This window comes from Rattus rattus, chromosome 7 (assembly GCF_011064425.1).
Source record: "Rattus rattus isolate New Zealand chromosome 7, Rrattus_CSIRO_v1, whole genome shotgun sequence".
Lineage (NCBI taxonomy): Eukaryota > Metazoa > Chordata > Mammalia > Rodentia > Muridae > Rattus > Rattus rattus.
The window spans coordinates 101,315,490-101,335,821 of NC_046160.1; the positions used below are offsets into that span (position 1 = coordinate 101,315,490).

Genomic DNA, 20,332 nt, shown 5'->3' on the forward strand with positions numbered 1-20,332 from the left:
TAGACAAGCACCCCACACCAGTGAGCTACATCTTCACCAGTAATGTTTCTATGGTTTTTATGGATTTAAATGGGAATAGCTTTAAATAACCATTGTAGAATAGTCAAATATAACTAAAACAACCACAAATTAATCACAGTTGAATTAAGATCACTAACCCAACATTTACTTGTCTATTCAAAAAAAGTAGGAGAATCAAACTTTATCATTTTCTAATTTAAATCATCACAGGAAAAGAAGTTGTGGTATTTGATTGTCCACTTATGACATAACTGCTTGAATTTAGCATGTAGAAGACAATTTGTGACTTTTGGAGGAAGCAGTGTGCTAGATTGTTTCTGAAAGGTAGATACACCCAAGGATACTGACACATATAGGAGGACCTCAGATTTTATTCTTCACTCAGGTATTACACACAATGCATGGCTCTCATCAATCCGAGACTTCTTCTAGAGGTTGGATAACGGTGGAAATGTAAGGCAGTTGTTCTTCGCCTATGGAGAGGCCAAATGTTTCACAGTAGAGAAGACTAATGTGGTCCTGAAGAGCACGAGTAGCGGAGATGTGCTGGCTGAAGGGAGTTTCCTTGGTTTGCACAGTAGTCAGATCAAACCACGGGAAAGGCCTATGTGGAGAAAAAGACAGCATGACTTACGCTGAGTCTGTTTAATACATAAGACTTATGTGTGAGACACCAGACTGAGGCAAGAACCTCTGAATATCACTGCAGAGATTTCTAGACACAAAAAGTAAAGAAAACAGCAATGATGGAGCGTATGGTCCAGAGCACAGAAGATGTGTGTGTGTGTGTGTGTGTGTGTGTGTGTGTATGATAATATATATTATATATGCTTGTATGTTATATATCTGTTTATATGTGTTTATATATGAGGCATATAACTCATATATTCACCAAGTAAACTATAGATAGACATATATAGTCATATAGATTCACATGATAACTATAGATAGACAGACCAACTGACAGATAAACTAGAAGGGGAAGAGAGAAAGGAGCAGAATACTTGAAATAATGATTGGAAGTTTCCACAATTAAAATATGCCAAGTTATAGGTCCAGAAACCAAGCAGGAGAAATGCCAAAAATAAAATGACTACAAAAGCTACATCCAGACTTAGATTCTAAAACGACAGGAAATCACAAGGTTATGACAAAATCCTGAGAGAAGCTAGAGAAACCACTTCACTATAGAGTGGTCTTACAGAGGCAAGAAACCGACTTCCCAGAATCCATGCCAACAGGAAGACAGTGGAGTGAAATACTTAAACCATCAACCCAGAAGCATGACTCTTCTTAAGGTTTGTTTTGCTTGCATATGTGTATGTGTACCACACCTGCTTCTTTTTTTCTTCTTTTTTTTTTTTTTCTTTTTTTTTTTTCGGAGCTGGGGACTGAACCCAGGGCCTTGCGCTTGCTAGGCAAGCGCTCTACCACTGAGCTAAATCCCCAACTCCCCACACCTGCTTCTTGTAGAAGGGGAAGTCCGAAGAGGGCATCAGATCTCCTGGCCCAGAGATCATGAGCCACTCTGTGGATGCTGGGAACTGAACCCAGGTCCTTGCAAGAATAGCAAGTTGCTCTTAGCTGCTGAGCCATCCCTCTATCCCCCAGAATTTCGGATGTCATAGAAGTATTCTTCAAAAGTGAAGGAGAAATGAAAGCTTTATCAAACCAAAGTTGAAGGAATTATCAGTGCGTCGATCTTTTAAGGAATGTTCCAAGTTCTTTAGAAAGAAGGAAAATAACAAATGTTGGAAACATGGACCCACGCAAAGGAAGGAAGAGCATTGAAGGTAGGCGAAAGAACTAAGATCTCTGTTTCCCCTCTCTCCACAGAGCAGGAAGATAATCGTTTGTTCAAAATAATAGCAGAGGGGACGGAGGTCGGATGCTGGGATGTTTGCTCAGCGTGATGCAGCCCTGGCTTTAATCCCCAGCACCACATACACTTTGTGAATTGGCATCTCCTGTCATCCTAGCACTCAACGCTGGGAGCAGGGATAAGGAGTTCAAGGCCACTCCCAGCTACATAGTGAGTTGAGGTTAGCATGTGACAATTCATGAGACCTGTCCTTAAAAAATGTATTCAGTTTCGTATGCATGTATCTTACATGTTTGTCTGAGTTGAATTGTGTCGATGATACAAGCACACATTAGGGAGGAAGTCCATTCATGTTGATAGTATAAGACACACTATCTATGAAGTGGTCTGTACATATCTGCAACTGATGGAGTAGTTGTAACCTGGTATAGGACAAGGTTGTTGGTTATAAGATTAATGTAGAAAACCTGATCTCCTTCCTATATGCCACTGTCTTGGTCCACGATGTTATAGCCCAATACTACAGCCTGGGTTCACAATTATGGATCCTGGAAGTCTCATGTATTATACCAGCACCTGCCTAGCATCTGGTGAGCACTCTTCTGCTGGGCCACAGCCTAGTGGCATCGGATGACAAAGCAGACCCAGGATGCTCAGGTCCCTTTTACCTCTCAAAGTCCCACTCTTAAAAACCATTAAGATATGACTTTGGGGGGTTGGGGATTTGGCTCAGTGGTAGAACGCTTGCCTAGCAAGCGCAAGGCCCTGGGTTCGGTCCCCAGCTCCAAAAAAAAGAATAGAAAAAAAAAAAGATATGACTTTGGGTATTAAATTTAAAGTGGGATTTGGAGGAAACAGATACTCGTACCATAACAACAAGCAACAAAGAATAATTTGACATTCAAAATATGATAACCAAGTATACTGATGCCCTAAAATTTGCTACTTTAATATAAATCTAGCAGAACATGCATAAGATCTATGCAGGGGAAGCATAACTCTGATGAAAGAAACCCACCAAGCAAGCAGAGAATTTTCATTTTTATGAATAAGAAAACCGTCAGGATGTCAACTCTCCTCCACCTGATTTGTAGATTCAATGCAGTCCCAGTCAAAATCCCAGAGAGTTGTATTGGATATTGACAAAATGATTCTAAAGTTAACATAGGAAAGCAGGGACTCACACTGGCCAGCTCTGCAGATAGAGAGGAGCCGGACCAACACTGTTTAAGATGCATTAAACTGTAGTTAGGGTGCTTGCCTAGCAAGCACAAGGCCCTGGGTTCAGTCCCCAGCTCCGAAAAAAAGAAAAAAGAAAAAAAAAAGCTGTAGTTAGGGATCAAACTGCGAGAGTAGACACTTGTATCAACCAGACAGAACAGAGGATGCAGAAATGACCCAAGCAATTGTAGTTAAATGCTCTGACAAAGGGCAAAGGCTAGTGAAGGAGAGGAACACAGCCCAACTATAGGTACTCGAGTCACTGAATAGTCACACAAAACAGCAAATCTAGAGGTAGAGCTGAGGGGAAAGTGTGTCACAGATCTAAATGCAGAATACAAATTGGTAAAACTAAAAGATAACAGGAAAAAATCTAGATTACCCTGGGTTTGGCATTGACTTTCGTTGGATTAACTTGTTCCATCATTGAGGCTTCTATCTCAACCTTGCAGTCTTCTGACCTAAGTCTCCTAGTGCTGGCATACAGGTTTGTGCTACCGCACCCCACCCAGCAATGGCTTTTTAAATTTTAACATGACATTATACTTCGCGTTGGCTGTCACCAATACCTGACATAGGCAGTTAAAGAGGGGGAAAAGCTCGTTGGTTAAAGCACTTGCTCCCAAAGAGTAGAGACTAGAGTTTGGATCCCAGAAGTTATATAAATTCTACGTGGGTGTGGGGGCATCGCTGTAGTTCCAGCCTCTGAGAATAGAGGCAGAAGTCACCAGAGCAAGATGGTTAGCTAGGTTAGCCCCATCGTGATCTCTAGCTTTGAAAAAGAGACCTTGCTTCAATGAATAAAGGCAGAAGTCAACGATGATTCCTGACATCAGTTTCAGACTTGCACACATGTACACACAAACACAAACACATGGAAACACACAGATGCAAGCACACGAATGCCAACAGGCACACACACGAAGAAGAAAAAGAAGAGGAAGAAGAAGAAAAAGGAGGAGGAAGGAGGAGGAAGAGGAGGGGGGAGGAAGGGCCAGCAAGGTAACCAAGTGGGTGAAAGCATTTGCCACAGAAGACCCAGCTCCCACAAGTCTCTATGACCTCCACACACATGTGTACATCTCACACACAAAGCAATGAAATAATTTTTTAAAAAAGGAATAGATTCATTTGGGCTCAAAGTTTCAAAGGTGTCAGTCCATCATCTTTTGCTCCTTTGATTCCAGGACTATGCTGAGGCAGAACATGGAGGTACACTCCCTGTGGCCAGGGGGGCTTTCTCCTGGGACCTTCAGTGTATCCAATGGCATTGCCCTCCCTCACTCTAGACACGTTTCTCCCTTTATATAATTATCTCTGGGAACTCCTTCACAGACACACTTGCTCTACCACCCTGAGAGTGAAATCCAACCAATCAGCTGGATTTCCTATCACTGACATAAAAGGAAGGCTCCATGAAAGAGAGAGCAAGCTAAACGTAATGAAAATGAAAATTTTCTGTTACAGATGTCACCACATGGTGGAACATGCCTGTAACCCGGCAGGGGAGGCAGATAAGTGGGTCGTTGCAGGTTCGAGGCCAGCCTAAACCTGCTGAGTTCTGGACCAGATACGGTTACAGATTGCAATTAAGCAAACAAACAAAGTTTGTAAGTCTGTCCCAAGACAGACACCACCAAGAGAATGAAAACGCAAATCACAGATTGAAGACTATCTGAAAAAGACACATTCAGTGAGAGACTATTATCTAAAGTACAAAACTTCTGAAAACTCAACAAGCAGACAGAGAACCCAGTTAAAAAATGGGCAGAAGACTTTATCAGACTTTTTCACTGGAGAAGATAATACAGGTTATAAATGAGCACCGGAAAAGCTCAACTTTAAGTTATAAACAAAACCTTTCATAGGCCCTCCCACCTCCAGCAGGAACGCCCCTCCCACCTACTGAATTTGCCACAATCCAGAGAACTGACAGTTCTATCTGAAGAAACAGAACATCAGGACAGTGCGAGTAAGAACACGGATGGGATGTTGGGAGCTACTTTAGCAGATTCTTAGAAAACTAAAATAGACTTTGCCAGATAGTCAGCAGCCAAGGCCTGTACTTAGAAAAACAAACGGGATACAATGAAATTTTGCTGCCACAAACACCTGTACCAAACTTAAAAACAGCTGTGGTGGTTTGAATGAAAATAGCCCCCAAGCACCCAGAGTGATTGGCACTGTTGGAGGTGTGGCCTTGTTGGAGGAAGTGTGTCACTGGGGGTGGGGTTGAGGTTTCAGAAACTCAAACCAGGCCCAGTCTATCTCTCTCTCTTTTCTGTTGGATCCAGATGTAGACCTCCCAGCTACCTCTTCAGCTGCATGTCTGCATGCGTACCGCCATGCTTCCTACCATGACAGTAACACACTAAACCTCTGACGTGTAAGGCAGCCCCAGTTAAATGTCTTCCTTCATAGGAGTTGCTCTTCACAGCCATGACGTTCGTGGGTCAGCAAGTAGATGAAGTGTGGTGCAGACAGACAGTAGGATTCGATTAGGTGTGAATGTAAAATAAGCTAACAGGACACCAAGACACAGGAGAAATTTAAATGAGTACTGCTAGCTGCAAGAAGCCAGGCTGGACGCTACCATACATGGATCCAGTTATGTGACCTTTCAGAATAGGCAAGACTGTGGCTCCAGTAAAAAGAGCCATGACTGCCACCTGTTAGAGGGAGGGGGAAAGAGAGAGGAAGCCACTTAGACTAACAAAGTTTAGCAGTCAGGAGCCTAAATGTGAGCAAATATTGGAGAAGAAGGCCTCTAAACTCCAAGATAAACAATAGCCACTGGATGATTATGAATCAACTTAGGGGGCGGGAGAGATGCTCAGTGGTTACCTGCTGAGGAGATGACGGTTGCTTTCAAGCTTTAGTAACTATGCCATAAACACACATTCAGTGCATAGACATGCATGCAGGCAAAGCAAGCTTACCTGTGAAAAATAAACTTCAAATTTTTGTTTTTTTTTTTTAATTTTTGAAGAAATAAATCCATTAGAGGATGTATTCTCAAAATAAAGAGTATTGTGCAAGGAAAGGACAGCAGGGAGCCGTCAAAAAGACTATGCAGAGAACGTCAAAGCTCCAAGATTCAAAGTACAGTGAGCATGAAAATGGGCTTCTAAAAGCACGCAAGGAAAAGCACGGCACTGAGAAAGCAGGGGGGCTGGGCAAGGATGTTAGGAATGGGAAGCTTAAAATCGGAAGGCTCATCCAAGAGGTCCAAAAGGAAAAGAGAAGATGAGGGAAAGGAGGGGAGGTGGGAAGTTGCAAAGTCACAGTTGGAATAAAATAGAAAACTCAGACAGCAAAGTCCAGTCACTGAACGCACTTCTCCTGGGTGGGGTGGCACGACCCTTGCACCACAATCATTCATAAAGTATATTTACAAACAGAATACAAACTTATTCCGTACCGGAATTACATTCCACAATGTTTTAAAACGTTAACTGGGGTAGGGGACTTGGGAAGTGGCTCAATCAGTTAAGTGTTTGCCACTCAAGAATGAGGACTTTGAGTCAGGCATGGTGCACACACCTTTTACCTGGAACTCGAGAGACAAAATGTCTGTGAGTTCAAGGCCAATCTGGTTGACCTAGAGGAGTAAAATGGCCCAGCACCTGGGATTTGGCCAGAAGCACGTGCAGCTCATGAGCAGCCTGGCCCACAGAGTGAGCTTGAGCTGGGTGGACTAGAGAAGACTGTGTCCAAAGCCAAAACTACAAGAAGATGAGTTACAGAAACACTACCGCTCCCAACAAGTCTAAAAGCTAAAGACAACAGGACTATGCTCACAACAGTGCGGGAGAATGATTTTCAGTCTAGAATCTGCTGCCTAACCATGTTCTCAGTAAAAGTGTAGGTTAGAGATGAGCAACCCCACGTACGTGGATCATTAAACCTCTTGCCGTTGCATCGATCTCTTCATCAAGCTGTGTTCTGTGGGTTGCGTACCTGACCTGAGACCACCTCAGGGATCTTACAACAAGAGCACACATGTTTTCAAACATAATGAATCTTCAAAATTACTCCCAATGTACCCTTTTCTCAGGAGGTTATTATAGGCTATATAGTCCACTAAAATTTAACAAAACAAAAAAACCAGAGAGACCCAGGAAACAAAACAACAGAAAAGTGAGGGAAATTCTCAGACTGAATCATCTGCTGGTGAAGAAGCTATGGGGTAGAAAGGAGAAACTGGAATCAATGGTTATGTCTGGGGTCCTGGGGTTCTGCCAGAAACACCTGGTGAAGCAGAAGTTAAATACGACCCATGGAAACAGGGATGCTTCTGCGCATGTCAGATTCTAGAGGAGGTGTGATTCTGTGCTTCCCAGCGAATATGTACATGGCACCAATATAGAGTTGTATGCTTTATGTAGAGTACGAATGGCATCCTGATTTCCAGGCTGGAAAAGATCACCCAGGAACAAATGAGGAAGGAACGAAAAGGAAGGGAAGGGAAGGGGAAAGGGAAGGGAAGGGACAGGGACAGAGACAGAAGGGAAGGGAAGGGAAGGGAAGGGAAGGGAAGGGAAGGGAAGGGGAGGGAAGAGAAGGGGAGGGGAGGGGAGGGAAGGGAAAGGAAGGGAAGGCAAGGAAAGGCAAGGCAAAGCAAGGCAAGGCAAAAGGAAAGGAAAGGCAAAGCAAGGGAAGGGAAAAGGAAAAGGAAGGGAAGGAAGGGAAAAGAGAATGGAAAAGGGAAGGGAAGGAAAAGGGAAGGGAAGGGAAAGGAAGGAAGGGAAGGGAAAAGGGAAGGGAAGGGAAGGAAGGGGGGAAGGAAGGGAAGGGAAGGAAGGGAAGGAAGGGGAAGGGAAGGAAGGAAGGGAAGGGAAGGGAAGGGAAGGGAAGGAAAAAGAAAGCCCAGGGTTGATTCACTCATAACTCTCAGATCTGAGGGAGGACGGCAGGAAAGCTATCAAAGGACAGGAATGTTAGGGACCATGAAAACCAAGAGGGCAACTGCTTGAAGAGGATGGCGTGCCCCATGGTCCCCGAAGAAAAGGACTTCAGAATGCCCAGCAAGTCTAGAGGCATGGAAGTCACTGGAAATGGCAGCAGCAGACTTTACACACTAGATTAGCAACGACCAGAAAGGTTGACTTTTTCATTACCACGATGCAGAGAAACGGCATTCAAATATGGCATTGGTTTTGCTAAGCAATAATGTATGTGTGTGTCCTCTAACTCACACATTCACATTTACCCAGCAGAAATACCAGTCCAAGTACTCAAAGTCAGAGCACGGATGGGCAAAGCTGAGGCAGACAAAGGAGTTCTACTGTGTCATGTGACACTGCTGTCCCTAATGGGCAACACTAGCATCACACAGAGTTCTAGTGGGATGCAGAAAACAAAGGTGGCATCCTGCCTTGGTGTTTCTAACAGTGTAGGCATAGTTTTGCATACAGATTACAATATAACGACAATATAAATGTCTGTTGGTGCTTAGATAATATGACAAATACTCGTTCCATTAGCCAACTATCTGTGAAATGGTATTTAAAAGGCAGGGAAGCTTTTGAGTTTTCTGTTTTGTTTTTTACTGTTTGAATTAGTTTTTTTTCAAAAATGTATGATTTGTACGGATTTTAAGAGAGAACACAGGGACTGGAGACATGATTCAGTGGTTAAGAGCACTGACTGCTCTTCCACAGGCCCTGAGTTCAATTCCCAGCAACCACATGGTGTCTCACAACCATCTGTAATGGGATCTGGTGCCCTCTTCTGGTGTGCATGAAGACATAAAATAAATAATTTTTTTTTTTTTACAGAGAGAGAGAGATTGAGAGAGAGAGAGAGAGAGAGAGAGAGAGAGAGAGAGAGAGAGAGCGCCAGAGCTACACGGAAAAACCCTGTCTCATAAACAAACAAACAGCATAGGTTAAAACAAAACTGGGGGACCAATCCAGATGTTTGACACTTTACCTTTTCTTATACAAGTTCCTGACGTAGCTTTTGTTCATAAAATCTGTTAACTGAAATTTGGGGCAGGATGCCGGGTCTGTCTTGCAGCTTTCTAAGTGCACAGAGAGAAACAGTTTGTTCAAAAGCTTCAGCACCTGTGAGTGAAACACGCCCCTTGACGTACAGGCGTTGATGAGGGCGTAGCACAACCCCTCCAGCCACTTGACATTGAGGATTACTCCCCCTAGACAGACGGAAAGACACAATGAGCACACGCAACGGTGAGTTGCAAGGGACCCGGGAGAAACCCAGAGAGAGACTTCGGAGCCACCCTTTCTCCTGAGTTGGTTGTCAGTGTGACAGGAGACGAAGGGACACTCTTTGCTCCCTGACTAAGAGGCCCATTTGCCCTTCACGACATAACACGTGTTGATCACAGCAAAGCGGAGCAGACAGGACTAAGGCAGACAGTGCTAATGACAGAAGGATGGACACAAAGGTCCCTGGGGGACTAGGGAGTACTGACTGCGAGATTAGAGGGGAACCAGCCCTTCTTTTTGTCCCAGACATTTCGTTCTCCTGCTTTGTTGCTGTTGTTGTTTTGTTTTGCTTGGGTTTGGTTTGGTTTGGTTGGTTCTGGTCTTGTTTTTTGAGACAGGTCCACGTGCGGCTTTAGCTGCCTTCATACTGGCTACATAGCTGAAAAGTCTCAGTACCCCTGGTTCTCCTGCCTCCTCCTCTCCGAGGCTGGAGTTATGGGCCCGCACCACCGAGCTCAGCTCACTGTCTTGTTCACACGAGCCATTTCCCTGGTTGTTTCTGCCTCAGACTTAAGGATCCAAAAATTAGGCTCCTCTGTTCAGCCTAAGAAAGGTTGCTTTTTCCTACTAAGCTCTTGGCATACCAAACTCAAATGGCTAAGAATGTATCTGCTTTGTGCTTTACACACACACACACACACACACACACACACACACACACACACACACACACACACACACACACACACAGGGGTGGGGGGACATGGAAGGTAATTGTCAAAAAATGTCAAAAATAGTCACAGAGCTGTGCCATTACCAAGACTGTTGTAGGGGCAGGTACCCCGGATAATTGATGAATTCCGGAGAGCAGCTGGGACCTCTTCATTCTCTCCCCAGATGTTTTCAAATTTCTCAACAAATTGATACTGGGGTCGCACGATATTGGTGTGGTTCAGTAAAGTTTTCAACCTGGAAGCCACAAAGACAGAGACTAGAGTACCAGACTGGAATAAGGGACTGCATCCAATCTACATCCGCATCCAAACCGAAACCACAGCCCCTCCCCTGCAGGCCACTGCTCAGGCCGCAGGACGCGGACCCACTGTGTGCTTGCACTCAGGGCACTGATTAATTAGATCGTTCAACCATCCACCTAATATTTACTGAATGTTAACATGTGCTTAGCTCTTGGCTAGATGCAAGAGTACAAAAAAAAAAAAACAAAAACAAAAACAAAAACAAAAAAAAACAAAAAACAAAAAAAACAATGTTTGCCATGTATTTTCAGTAGCTTTTCAGGTTGTTCTCTGGTGTTTTCTCATTGATGCCCCAAGTGGGAATGGGATACTGGAAAACAACAGGCAATTAACGTTTTAGAATGGGAAAATCATCCCCAATCCTGAGTGTTGTTTATGTAAAACTGGCAAGAGGTAGAACTAGAAAGGCTGATGGAGTCTTTCTGCAAGTCAAGCCGCCACCCCCTTATTACTGAGGACGACTAACTCCAAGAGGTAGGGCTATGAGTTCTGTCTTCTCATTCTGACAAGATACCTGGGTATCGTGATCGCAGATACAAAGCTGTACACGATGCAGGATTTATCGAGTTTGGATTGAATTTCTAGGCAGATATTAGGCAGCTGGGCGGGCAAACAGCAGAGGAACAACACTTTGGCCCAGTTCGCCACAGCAGCGTTGTCATAGATGCACCGGACTCCTAGTTTCCGAAGCTCAACTAGGAGAGAGAGAGAGAGAGAGAACATCATAATGCAGAGAAGTTTGACCTGCGCATCAGTTGTGGTGAGGAGAGGGAGACAGGAGAGCGGTAACCCTGTTTCAGTAAGCAACCTAAGTCCTGTTGCCACAGAAACCAGACGCTGGCTCCAGGAAGCCTCAGCGAGGAGCTATGCAGAGAAGCCCCAACCCAGCCCCGATCCCTTTGTGAAAGCAGCTGGTGCCACTGTGACAGAGTTTGGGCTTATTACATGATTCCTGTTGCCTTGATTTTGGAACAAATGCTGAGCGTTTTCATTTTAATTTTTTACTGGGAGCTAGAAAAAGCATTTACAGGCACCTGCCAGATAACACACACGGTGCTCGCCGTGTATTGTTTAAGGTGACTCCCACAGGAGTGTCTTTCTTCTGAGGATGGTTCCCATGTTACAGATGAGCAAACCGAGGCTTCGGGATGGGATGTGACTCATTGAAAGTTACATAGCTCACTGGCCTGAGTTAGAGGGTAAAATTAGAAGCGTGAAAGAATATGCCACAGAAACTGGGAGGGGTTGTGGAAGGCTTAACAGTTTTTGTAACATATGTGTAACAAGAGTAAGGTATTCGTAAATGTAGAGACAAAAGTCTCTGTATATGTGATAACTCATACAGTTGCATTAAACACACAGGTACTTAATTATTTGATTATTGTTACTACAGTGTGGATTTCAAAAGTAAGGACTTGAAATGTGTATTTCCATCTGATGCTTTAAGCATCAGTGAAAAACAGAATGTGAAAGATATGTGAGAGGTAAGATCATCGTGTTTATGGATTCTCAAGGACAAGACCGAGTGCCTAGAGAACAGGCAGCCATCATTCTTTGAGATGCATACGACATTGATTCTCAACCTGTGGGTCGTGACCTTTTTGAGGGATCAAATAACCCTTTCACAGGGGTCAAATATCAGAGATCTGCATATCAGGTATTTATACTTTGATTCATAACTCTAGCAAACAGTAGTAGTTATCAAGCAGCAACAAAAATAATTTTACGGTTGGGGGTCACAACACAAGGAACTGTATTAAAGGGTCACAGCATTAGCAAGGCGGAGAACCAATACAGACGCTAACAAAGTGGTTCTGCAGCTAGAATCCAATTTGTTTTTTTTTTTTTTTTTTTTTTTTTAAAGATTTATTTATTTCATGTACAGCATTCTGCCTGCATATGTGACTGCAGGCCAGAAGAGGGCACCAGATCTCATTACAGATGGTTGTGAGCCACCATGTGGTTGCTGGGAATTGAACTCATGACCTCTGGAAGAGCAGTCACTGCTCTTAACTGCTGAGCCATCTCTCCAGCCCCCCAATTTGTTTTTTCTTTTCGGTTTTTCAAGATGGGGTTTCTCTGGGTAGCCCTGGCTATCCTGGAACTTGCTCTGTAGACTAGGCTAGCCTCAAATTCAGAAATTCAGTTGCCTTGGCCTCCTGAGTTCTGGGAATTGAGGGCATACGCCACCCTCTACTGGCTTGAAATCTTAGCTCTAAAGGGCATATAATAGGAAAGTAACATGATCTTAAAATCACCTCTTGGTAATAAGAATAATATTTCATGGAAATAAAATTTAAATCCTGAGAAGAAAATAAAGGGGCGGGGGAGGACAAAGCACTCTTCATTCACAACTGCAGCTCTGCCCCGTCTCCTCCCCAGATGCCCAGACACCAGGGGCAGCAAGCACACCCTGATAAGGTCAGGCACACCAGGGAGAGCTCTCACAGCCAATCATGGGCAGTAAAAGGGCTTAAAACTCTTTAGAGAATGTTAGATGATACAAAAATGCATTTCCAATGCATTGAGCAAAAACCCAGTGTACAATATACTTCAAAAGTGGGGGGACGACAATAGGCTGGTGAAGAGTATGTGTGGTTATTCTTCCTTCAAGGGTCTTTTTCTATACTATGCAGACTGCTTCGCACTGTTATTTTGCATTTTATTGTGGTGTAGTTTACATACAGTACCACATGGAATTCTGAAGTATACGGCTTGAACGGTTTTAATGAGGGCATACATCCATGGTAGCCCATAGCTCCGTGTAGATCAGCAGTTCTCAGCCTTCCTCATGCTGCAACCCTTTAATAGAGTTCCTCATGTTGTGGTGACCCCCAACCATAAAATTTATTACTTGTTTTGTTTTGTTTCGTGACAGGGTTTCTCTGTGAAACAGCTCTGGCTGTCTTGGAACTCACTTTGTAGAACAGTCTGGCCTTAAACTCACAGGGATCTGCCTCCCGAGTGCAGGGATTAAAAGCATGTGCCACCACATCTGGCAATAAAAATTATCTTTGTTGCCACTTCCTAACTGTAACTTTGCCACTGCCATGAATTGCAACGTAAATATCTGTGTTTTCCAAGGGTCTTAGGCAACTCCTATAACAGGGTCGTTTGACCCCACCAAAGGGATCCACCAAAGGGATCCTGACCTACAAGTTGAGAACCACTGCCCTAGATGTAAAATATTTCCTTCTCCCCAGAATGTTCTTTGGCCTCCTTCCTCACTCCACTTCCTCAAAAGCAACCACTGTTCTTGCTTCTATCACACTGGTCAATACTGTGAATATCTTTGTACTCAGATGACATTTAAAAAAAAAATAAGGCCAAAAGTAAATATCAGGTAACTTTTTTTTTTCTGGACTAATATGCCAGTTAGATTTGAATATTACATGAACACACACACACACACACACACACACCTCATACCCAGAAAGGTACTTTGCACCAAGGACAAGGAGGGACTGATATAAGTGGAGAAAAGGCGTCTTAGTCAACAAGGTTATACTTGTGGGCCAGCCATCATGGGAACCCTGCTTTAAAGGCACCTTTGAAGACAGCTTTGTTAATGCTACATAGCCTCACACTCACCCAGGGAGTCTGGCCTCCGAGTGGAGATCTGCAGGTTCTCTGGAGGGATGGAGACGGTTTTCAGCAGCACGTTAGTCAGCTGCCTTCCAATGTGGCCACATCCAATGACGCCCACCGTTAGCTTCACGTCCTCGGTAGCCGCGGCATCAAACGAGACAGTCCGGGAATGGATTATGCGCGGCAGCTCCTGCAGCAGTTTGCTGGAGAATGAACAGACTCACGTAAACGCGCGCACCCGCTACGGTTTTCTGCCACGGTATCTCCGGTTCTCTCATTTCTTTTCGAGCGGAAGCCCAATGGCAACGTAATGCTCCAGAAATAAGACATTTGGATTGGAAGACGGCCTTACCGGGAAGAAAAGCTTTGTCCTGAAAAAGTACATTCCTTTTCCAAGGGACCAAATCTGGATGAAAATATTTTTGTTTTTGCATTTCCCTGGATCCTTAAACGTGAAGTCTGTGTATTTATTTCACTGACTTTAAAAATCACTGACCGTCATGTATCGTCTGGTTATGCATAGCACACTGTGGACTAATTCTCTGAGCTTTTCCATCTGTATTCTAGGGGTGGAGAGTTGTCAGCTGGAGTGCATGGTCACCAACTGAAGTACACAGTGCATTTGAGTCTGTGCATATTGCTGTGTTACAGATATCTAGGCCCTTTGCATCCTTGCAAAACAGAAACTTTATATTCATGAACAGCTCATCCCCTCCCCACATCTGGCAGGCACCACTTTTACTGTTTCTTTTCTAGCTACTTTACCTACACCGTGTGAGAAGAATTATGTGGCATTATCATTTTGCATGTAGGATCGTGTCCTCAAGCTTCATCCAATTCCTACCTTATAAAATGTCCTCCTCGAAGCCTAATTGTAATATTTCACTATATGTACATAAAAGGGGCTTGTGTTGTAAAGAGTCTCATGAAGCTGAAGTTAGCCTTAAATTTCTGACTCCCCTGCCTCTGCTTTCTGAGTGCCGAGATTACAGGTATGAGCCACCACTCTTGACAGACATGACACAGAGGGCTTATCCATTCCATTAGCAGTTTGCCTTGTTACTGTGACACCTAGCTTTCTTAAAAAGTATCTTAAGGGTCTTAGCTACTTCTCTATTGCTATGGCAAAATGCCCTGACCGTGGCAACTTAAAAAAGAAAATTTAACTTGGGGCTACACTTCCAGAGGATTAGAGTACAATGTTATCATGTTGGGGAGCATGGCAGCAGTAGGCAAGCAGGCACTGGAGCAGTAGCTGAGACAAAGAGAGCTAACTGGGAGAAGCCTGAGTCTTGAAATCTCAAAGTCCACCCCAGTGATGCAGTTTTTTCAACAAGGCCACACCTCCTAATCCTTCTCAAACAGTTCCACCAACTGGAGGCCAAGCATTCAAACATATGCTTCTATAGGGGCCATTCTCATTCAAACCACAAGGTTACCTCCCCCCAACTCCCATAGTTGGGTGTATAGTCCATCCTGGTGAAGAACTTTTAGAGGCAGGAACTTGCAGAGAGGCTTACACTGTGTCTACAGTCGGTAGTCAGAGTGGTGCATGCTAGCGTAGCTGACTTTCTTGTTCTTATTCCTCCCAGGGTCCAGCCCATGGAATGGTGCCACTCACAGTAAAACTGGGTCTTCCCACCGCAATCGACCTAATCTAGATAATCTATATTATTCTTGGTCCTGTCAAATTGACAATAGGTATGAAAAAAGTTCATTGTAGTTGTGATTCGTTTTTTTGTGGTGCTTGTCAATATTAAGGATCCTTTCATATACTTGTTTGTCATGTCTATACATTCTTTGAAGAAGTCTTAGGTTAAAAATCAGGTTATATTGGGCTGGAGAGATGGCTCAGTGGTTAAGAGCACTGACTGCTCTTCCAGAGGTCCTGAGTTCAATTCCCAGCAACCACATGGTGGCTCACAACCATCTGTAATGGGATCTGGTGCCCTCTTCTGGTGTGTCTGAAGACAGCTACAGTGTACTCATAAATAAACAAAAAAATCAGGTTATTGATTATTGCTGAATTGCAGGAAGCCTCTATATATACTGATTTGTTGTTGTTGTCTTGTTTTTCAAGATAAGGACTCTGTGTAGTCCAGGCCAGCCCTGAACTCACAGAGATCCCCCTGCCTCTGCCTCCTGAGTACTGGAAATAAAGGCATGTGCCACCACTGCCCAGCTTTTTAAAACCTAATTGCATTGGTTATGACTGCCAGGTCTATAGTCAATAGAGGTGCTGAAAGTGGGAGTCTTCACCTTGTTTCTGGTTTTCAGTGTTCAGCTCTGAATATAATGCTACCTTGGGCTTTCTATCTATGGCTATCAGTGCATGGAAGCAATTTACCTCCAGCTGCTGATTACTGTGATCCTGGCAAAACACTGGCTTTCTCCACTAAGTTTTCTGCACCGACTGAAGTCGTGTGACATTGGTCTTTCCTTCAGTTAATGTGGTGTTGCAAAAGGGTCTCTAGGCAGAAAGTCAGAAATCAGAGACTGTGACTAACTCTCTCGTTACACTCTCTCCTCATTTTTGCACAAATTGGAAGCAAGCCACTCTCCATGTCATGTAAATAGAAAAGAAACTTAACCTCCCTAATGTTCTCCTGGATTTTAAAAATCACCTTAAACAACAAAACTCCTGAACATGCGCAGTTCGCTAATACCCTCTCCTGGGGACTGGAACATGACCTTCCACTGCTGGTACTCAACCAATAAGGGTAATTTAAAGGAAAATTGACACATCCTGTAAGTCCTATGGCTTCAAACCACTAATATATTTTGTATCAGGGTTCTCTAAAGGAACAGAACTGATGTGTGTGTGCACCTGCACATGTGTACACATGTGACTTATTAGACTAGCTTACAGAATGTGGTCTTCGTGTTCCCACAATGACTGTCTCATAACAGAAAGGTTGAGAATTGAATAGCTGTTCAGTCCATGAGAAGAAGTCAATGAGATTTCTCTGCAGTCCAGTCAGACGCAGAGTGGATTCCTGCTGAGATGCTAGTCTTCAGTCTACATGGAATCCGGAAGAAGTTGGATTTAAATACTGGCGACAGCACCAGAAAGAACAAACTGAAAAGGTGGGCAATCAGACAAAAAGCAAAGTGTCCTCTTCCAGGATCTTCTTTGAGTAAGGCCACCAGGTGTGTCCCAGGTGTGGGGTGGGTCTTCCTGTTTCAAATCGTTTGATTAGGACAACACCTCACAGGAATGCCCAGCAGGCGACCTACATAAGCCATCACCTGTATGTTATCATGAAAACCGTAAGCTGGGAGACACAGTAGTACACCCCAGGAAAGGTTATGAGTTAAGTATCATGTAAGGTGGACCTAGTCAAATGATTTGCATAAACTTTCCCCTCTTGTCAACATCTTAAGTCTATAAAGAGCAGCACAGCAACAGTCACTGTGTGGTACCCACACAGGAAGTTGCCCACACACTTTCTCAACTACTTCCTCTTCCAAATGAATCTTTGCTCCCTAGTCTTTTGTCTTCACCTATAAATTCTTTCATCGTTGGAAATAAAAACCTGAATTAAAGAGATCTTACGTCAGCCAACCTTCCAGACATCCATGTATTACACACTGACTGATTTTGCATGTTGAAACATCCTTGCTTTCCAGGAATAAATTCCCCTTGTTCATGGTACACCACCTTTTTTCCTATTGTTTGTTTGTTTATTAGTTTGATCTATCTACCTATCTATCTATCTATCTATCTATCTATCTATCTATCTATCTATCTATTGATCGACTGGTTTTTCCAGATGGGGTTTCTTGTGTAACAACCCTGGCTGTCCTGGAGCTCTCTCTGTAGACCATTGATCTGTAAACTCACAGATATTCACCTGCCTCTGCCTCCTGAGTGCTGGGATTAAAGGGGTGCCACCACTGCTGAGCAGCACATAATCTTTTTAATGTAATCTTGAATTCAGCTAGCTAATATTTTGTAGAAGATCTTCACATAAATACTCAACCGTGAAGGATACCAGTGGGTACCTTTCTCACAGTTTCCTTGAATATCAGCATTAAGGTAATGCTGGCCTCCAAAATAAGTTTGAAAATGTTCCCTCTTTAATTTTTTGCTAGATTTTGAAAAGAATTGCTAAGTTTTTCCATGTGTGCTGCACATGCAGGACGTGTGTGTGTGTGTGTGTGTGTGTGTGTGTGTGTGTGTGCGTGTGTGCGTGTGTGAGTGCTGCATACAGATGTTTGTGTACAAGGTTGATGTTATCTTATTTGATTGACCTTCACCTTAATGAGATAAAGTCTCTGACTGATCCCAGAGCCCACGATTTGAGCAGTCAGTGTAGCCACCTTGCTGTCTGCCTTAGTTAGGTTTCTGTTGCTGAGAAGAGATACTATGACCACAATAACTCTTAGAGAGAAAGCCTTTAATTGGGGCTGGCTTACAGTTCAAAGGTTTAGTCCATTATCATCGTGTTGGGAAACATGGCAGCATGCAGGCAGACAGCTGAGAGTTCCACATCCAGATCAGCAGACATCAGGAAGAAAATGTCACACTGGACCTGGCTTGAGCATCTGAGACCACAAAGCCCAACCCCAGAGTCCCAACAAAGCCACGCCTACAAGGCCACAACTTCTAATAGTGCCACTCCCTGTGCACCAATTGAGTCTATTATCATTCAAATCACCATTGTGTATGCCAGGCACACTTGCATTTCATATTTACTTGCTTGTGGGAGATCTGAACTCATAACCCAGCAGTACTCATATCCCCGGGCTGAAATTGTTAATTCTTCAAGGTTTAAGCTATCTGGTCAGGGACTTTCTTGATTGAGAGGTTTTGGTTGCCAGTTCAATCTGGTTAAAGGTCTGTTCATACTTTTTTTGTTTGTTTGTTTGTTTGTTTTGTTTTGTTTTGTTTTGTTTTTACAGGTGTTTTTAGATTTTTAAGGCAATCTCTTGACAATCCTTTCCTGAGCCACTGGCTGTCACGGCTTCTCTTCCATGTCTGATTGTTACTTTGATTATTTCTTCTTAGTTTAGATAAGGGTTTGTCAGTTTTGTTCATGTTTTTAGTGTCTTAAGGTTTACTTATTTAGAGTGCTCTGTTTGCCTGTATGCCTGCATGACAGAAGGCATCAGACCCCATTAGAGATGGTTGTGGCCACCATGTGGTTGCTGAGAATTGAACTCAGGACCTCAGGAAGACCAGCCTGTGCTCTTAACCGCTGAGCCATCTCTTTAGCCCCTTTTTGATGTTTTGTTTTGGTTTTTGGTTTTTGTTGTTGTTGTTTGTTTTGTTTTGTTTTTTTGAGATAGTGTTTCTCTGTGTAGCTATCCTAGAACTCCTCTGTAGACCAGGCTGGCCTTGAATTTAGAGACCCACCTGCCTCTGCCTCCCAAGTGTTGGGACTAAAGGCACGCACGACCACCCCCTGCCCAATATTCTTGGTTTCAAGCAAGTTATCTGGCTTGTAGGGACAGCAAAGTCCCACGTAGCTTTTCTGTCAGCTGCTGTTGGTCAGTCTCTGACTGCCTGTCTTTGAAGCAAGAGGCCAATAATGGCTGCTCATTAGTGTTGTGGAAGGAAGGCGAGCCAGTAGTTTGGGAGAATAAATGCATGAATTAGTGAATGAAATGAATCACCCCGCCCTCTTAGTGGAAATCACACTAGTCCAACTTTACTATGTATGCACAAGACCCCCTTTATGGATTCTTCTGGTCATTTCAGACCAGAAGTGACAGAATGTGGATTGGAAAGGGTAGACAAACAATTCTACCCCCATATTGAACCTTCCAATATAAAAAGAGCAAGTCCGGGCTGGAGAGATGGCTCAGCGGTTAAGAGCACTAGCTGCTCTCCCAGAGGTCCTGAGTTCAAATCCCAGCAACCACATGGTGGCTCACAACCATCTGTAATGGGATCTGATGCCCTCTTCTGGTGTGTCTAAAGATAGCGACAGTGTACTCATATATAATAAATCTTAAATCTTAAAAAAAAAAAAAAAAAGCACAAGTCCTTTGGATTCTGCTGAGCAGTGATGCTTGTCTCTCGTCTTCAAGTAACTTACCTCAAATCGAAGAACATTTTGCAAAAGAAGGCTGCATGGGCACAGCCCTTGATCATCAATCCTCGGTAACGGCCCTGTAAATACAGCCAGTAACGTTCTTCCTCTGGAATCCCATATTCGAACTTCATAGACTCAAGGTTATCTAGCATTTCCATTTCCAAAGTACCAGTGCCTGCAGCAACAGATACCAAACAGCATGACTCCCCGTTCTGGAGATGAAGGGTTCAGGCAGAGGGGCTTAAGTATGGTGGTGTATGTGGCTAGCTCATGAGTCCTCAACTGGTGGGCGTCAGCACCATTCTCCTTCCAGATTCTGAACTTGAGGGTTGACATCTCTATTGGAATGTGGCCACAGAGGTTTCCTAATTTCTTCCTAACCACTATCTTGGATTCATGAAACCTAAAAGGGAATTCACGGTAATATTT

General features: G+C 43.7%; 1 protein-coding gene across 1 annotated transcript; it reads right to left on the reverse strand.

Moving 5' to 3' along the window:
• Window positions 1-374: 374 nt before the first annotated feature.
• Window positions 375-20,061, reverse strand: Noxred1 (NADP dependent oxidoreductase domain containing 1). Its single transcript, XM_032908790.1, has 6 exons — window positions 19,907-20,061; window positions 13,866-14,065; window positions 10,789-10,969; window positions 10,055-10,206; window positions 8,999-9,221; window positions 375-625 (listed from the first exon to the last, which is right to left on the reverse strand). Exons 1-6 carry the CDS (start codon window positions 20,059-20,061, stop codon window positions 433-435), a joined length of 1,104 nt encoding a protein of 367 aa, XP_032764681.1. The 3' UTR covers window positions 375-432.
• Window positions 20,062-20,332: the final 271 nt, after the last annotated feature.

What these genes read in the sequence shown, in the direction of transcription:
- Noxred1 (XM_032908790.1), bottom strand. Translation starts at nt 20,061, where the DNA reads ATGGAAATGCTAGATAACCTTGAGTCTATGAAGTTCGAATATGGGATT. An exon ending in AAAATGTTCTTCGATTTGAG is followed by an intron (nt 14,066 to 19,906) that starts GTAAGTTACTTG and finishes TTCATTCTCCAG; the next exon opens with CAAACTGCTGCAGGAGCTGC. An exon ending in TCTGCGATCACGATACCCAG is followed by an intron (nt 10,207 to 10,788) that starts GTATCTTGTCAG and finishes TGTGGCTTCCAG; the next exon opens with GTTGAAAACTTTACTGAACC.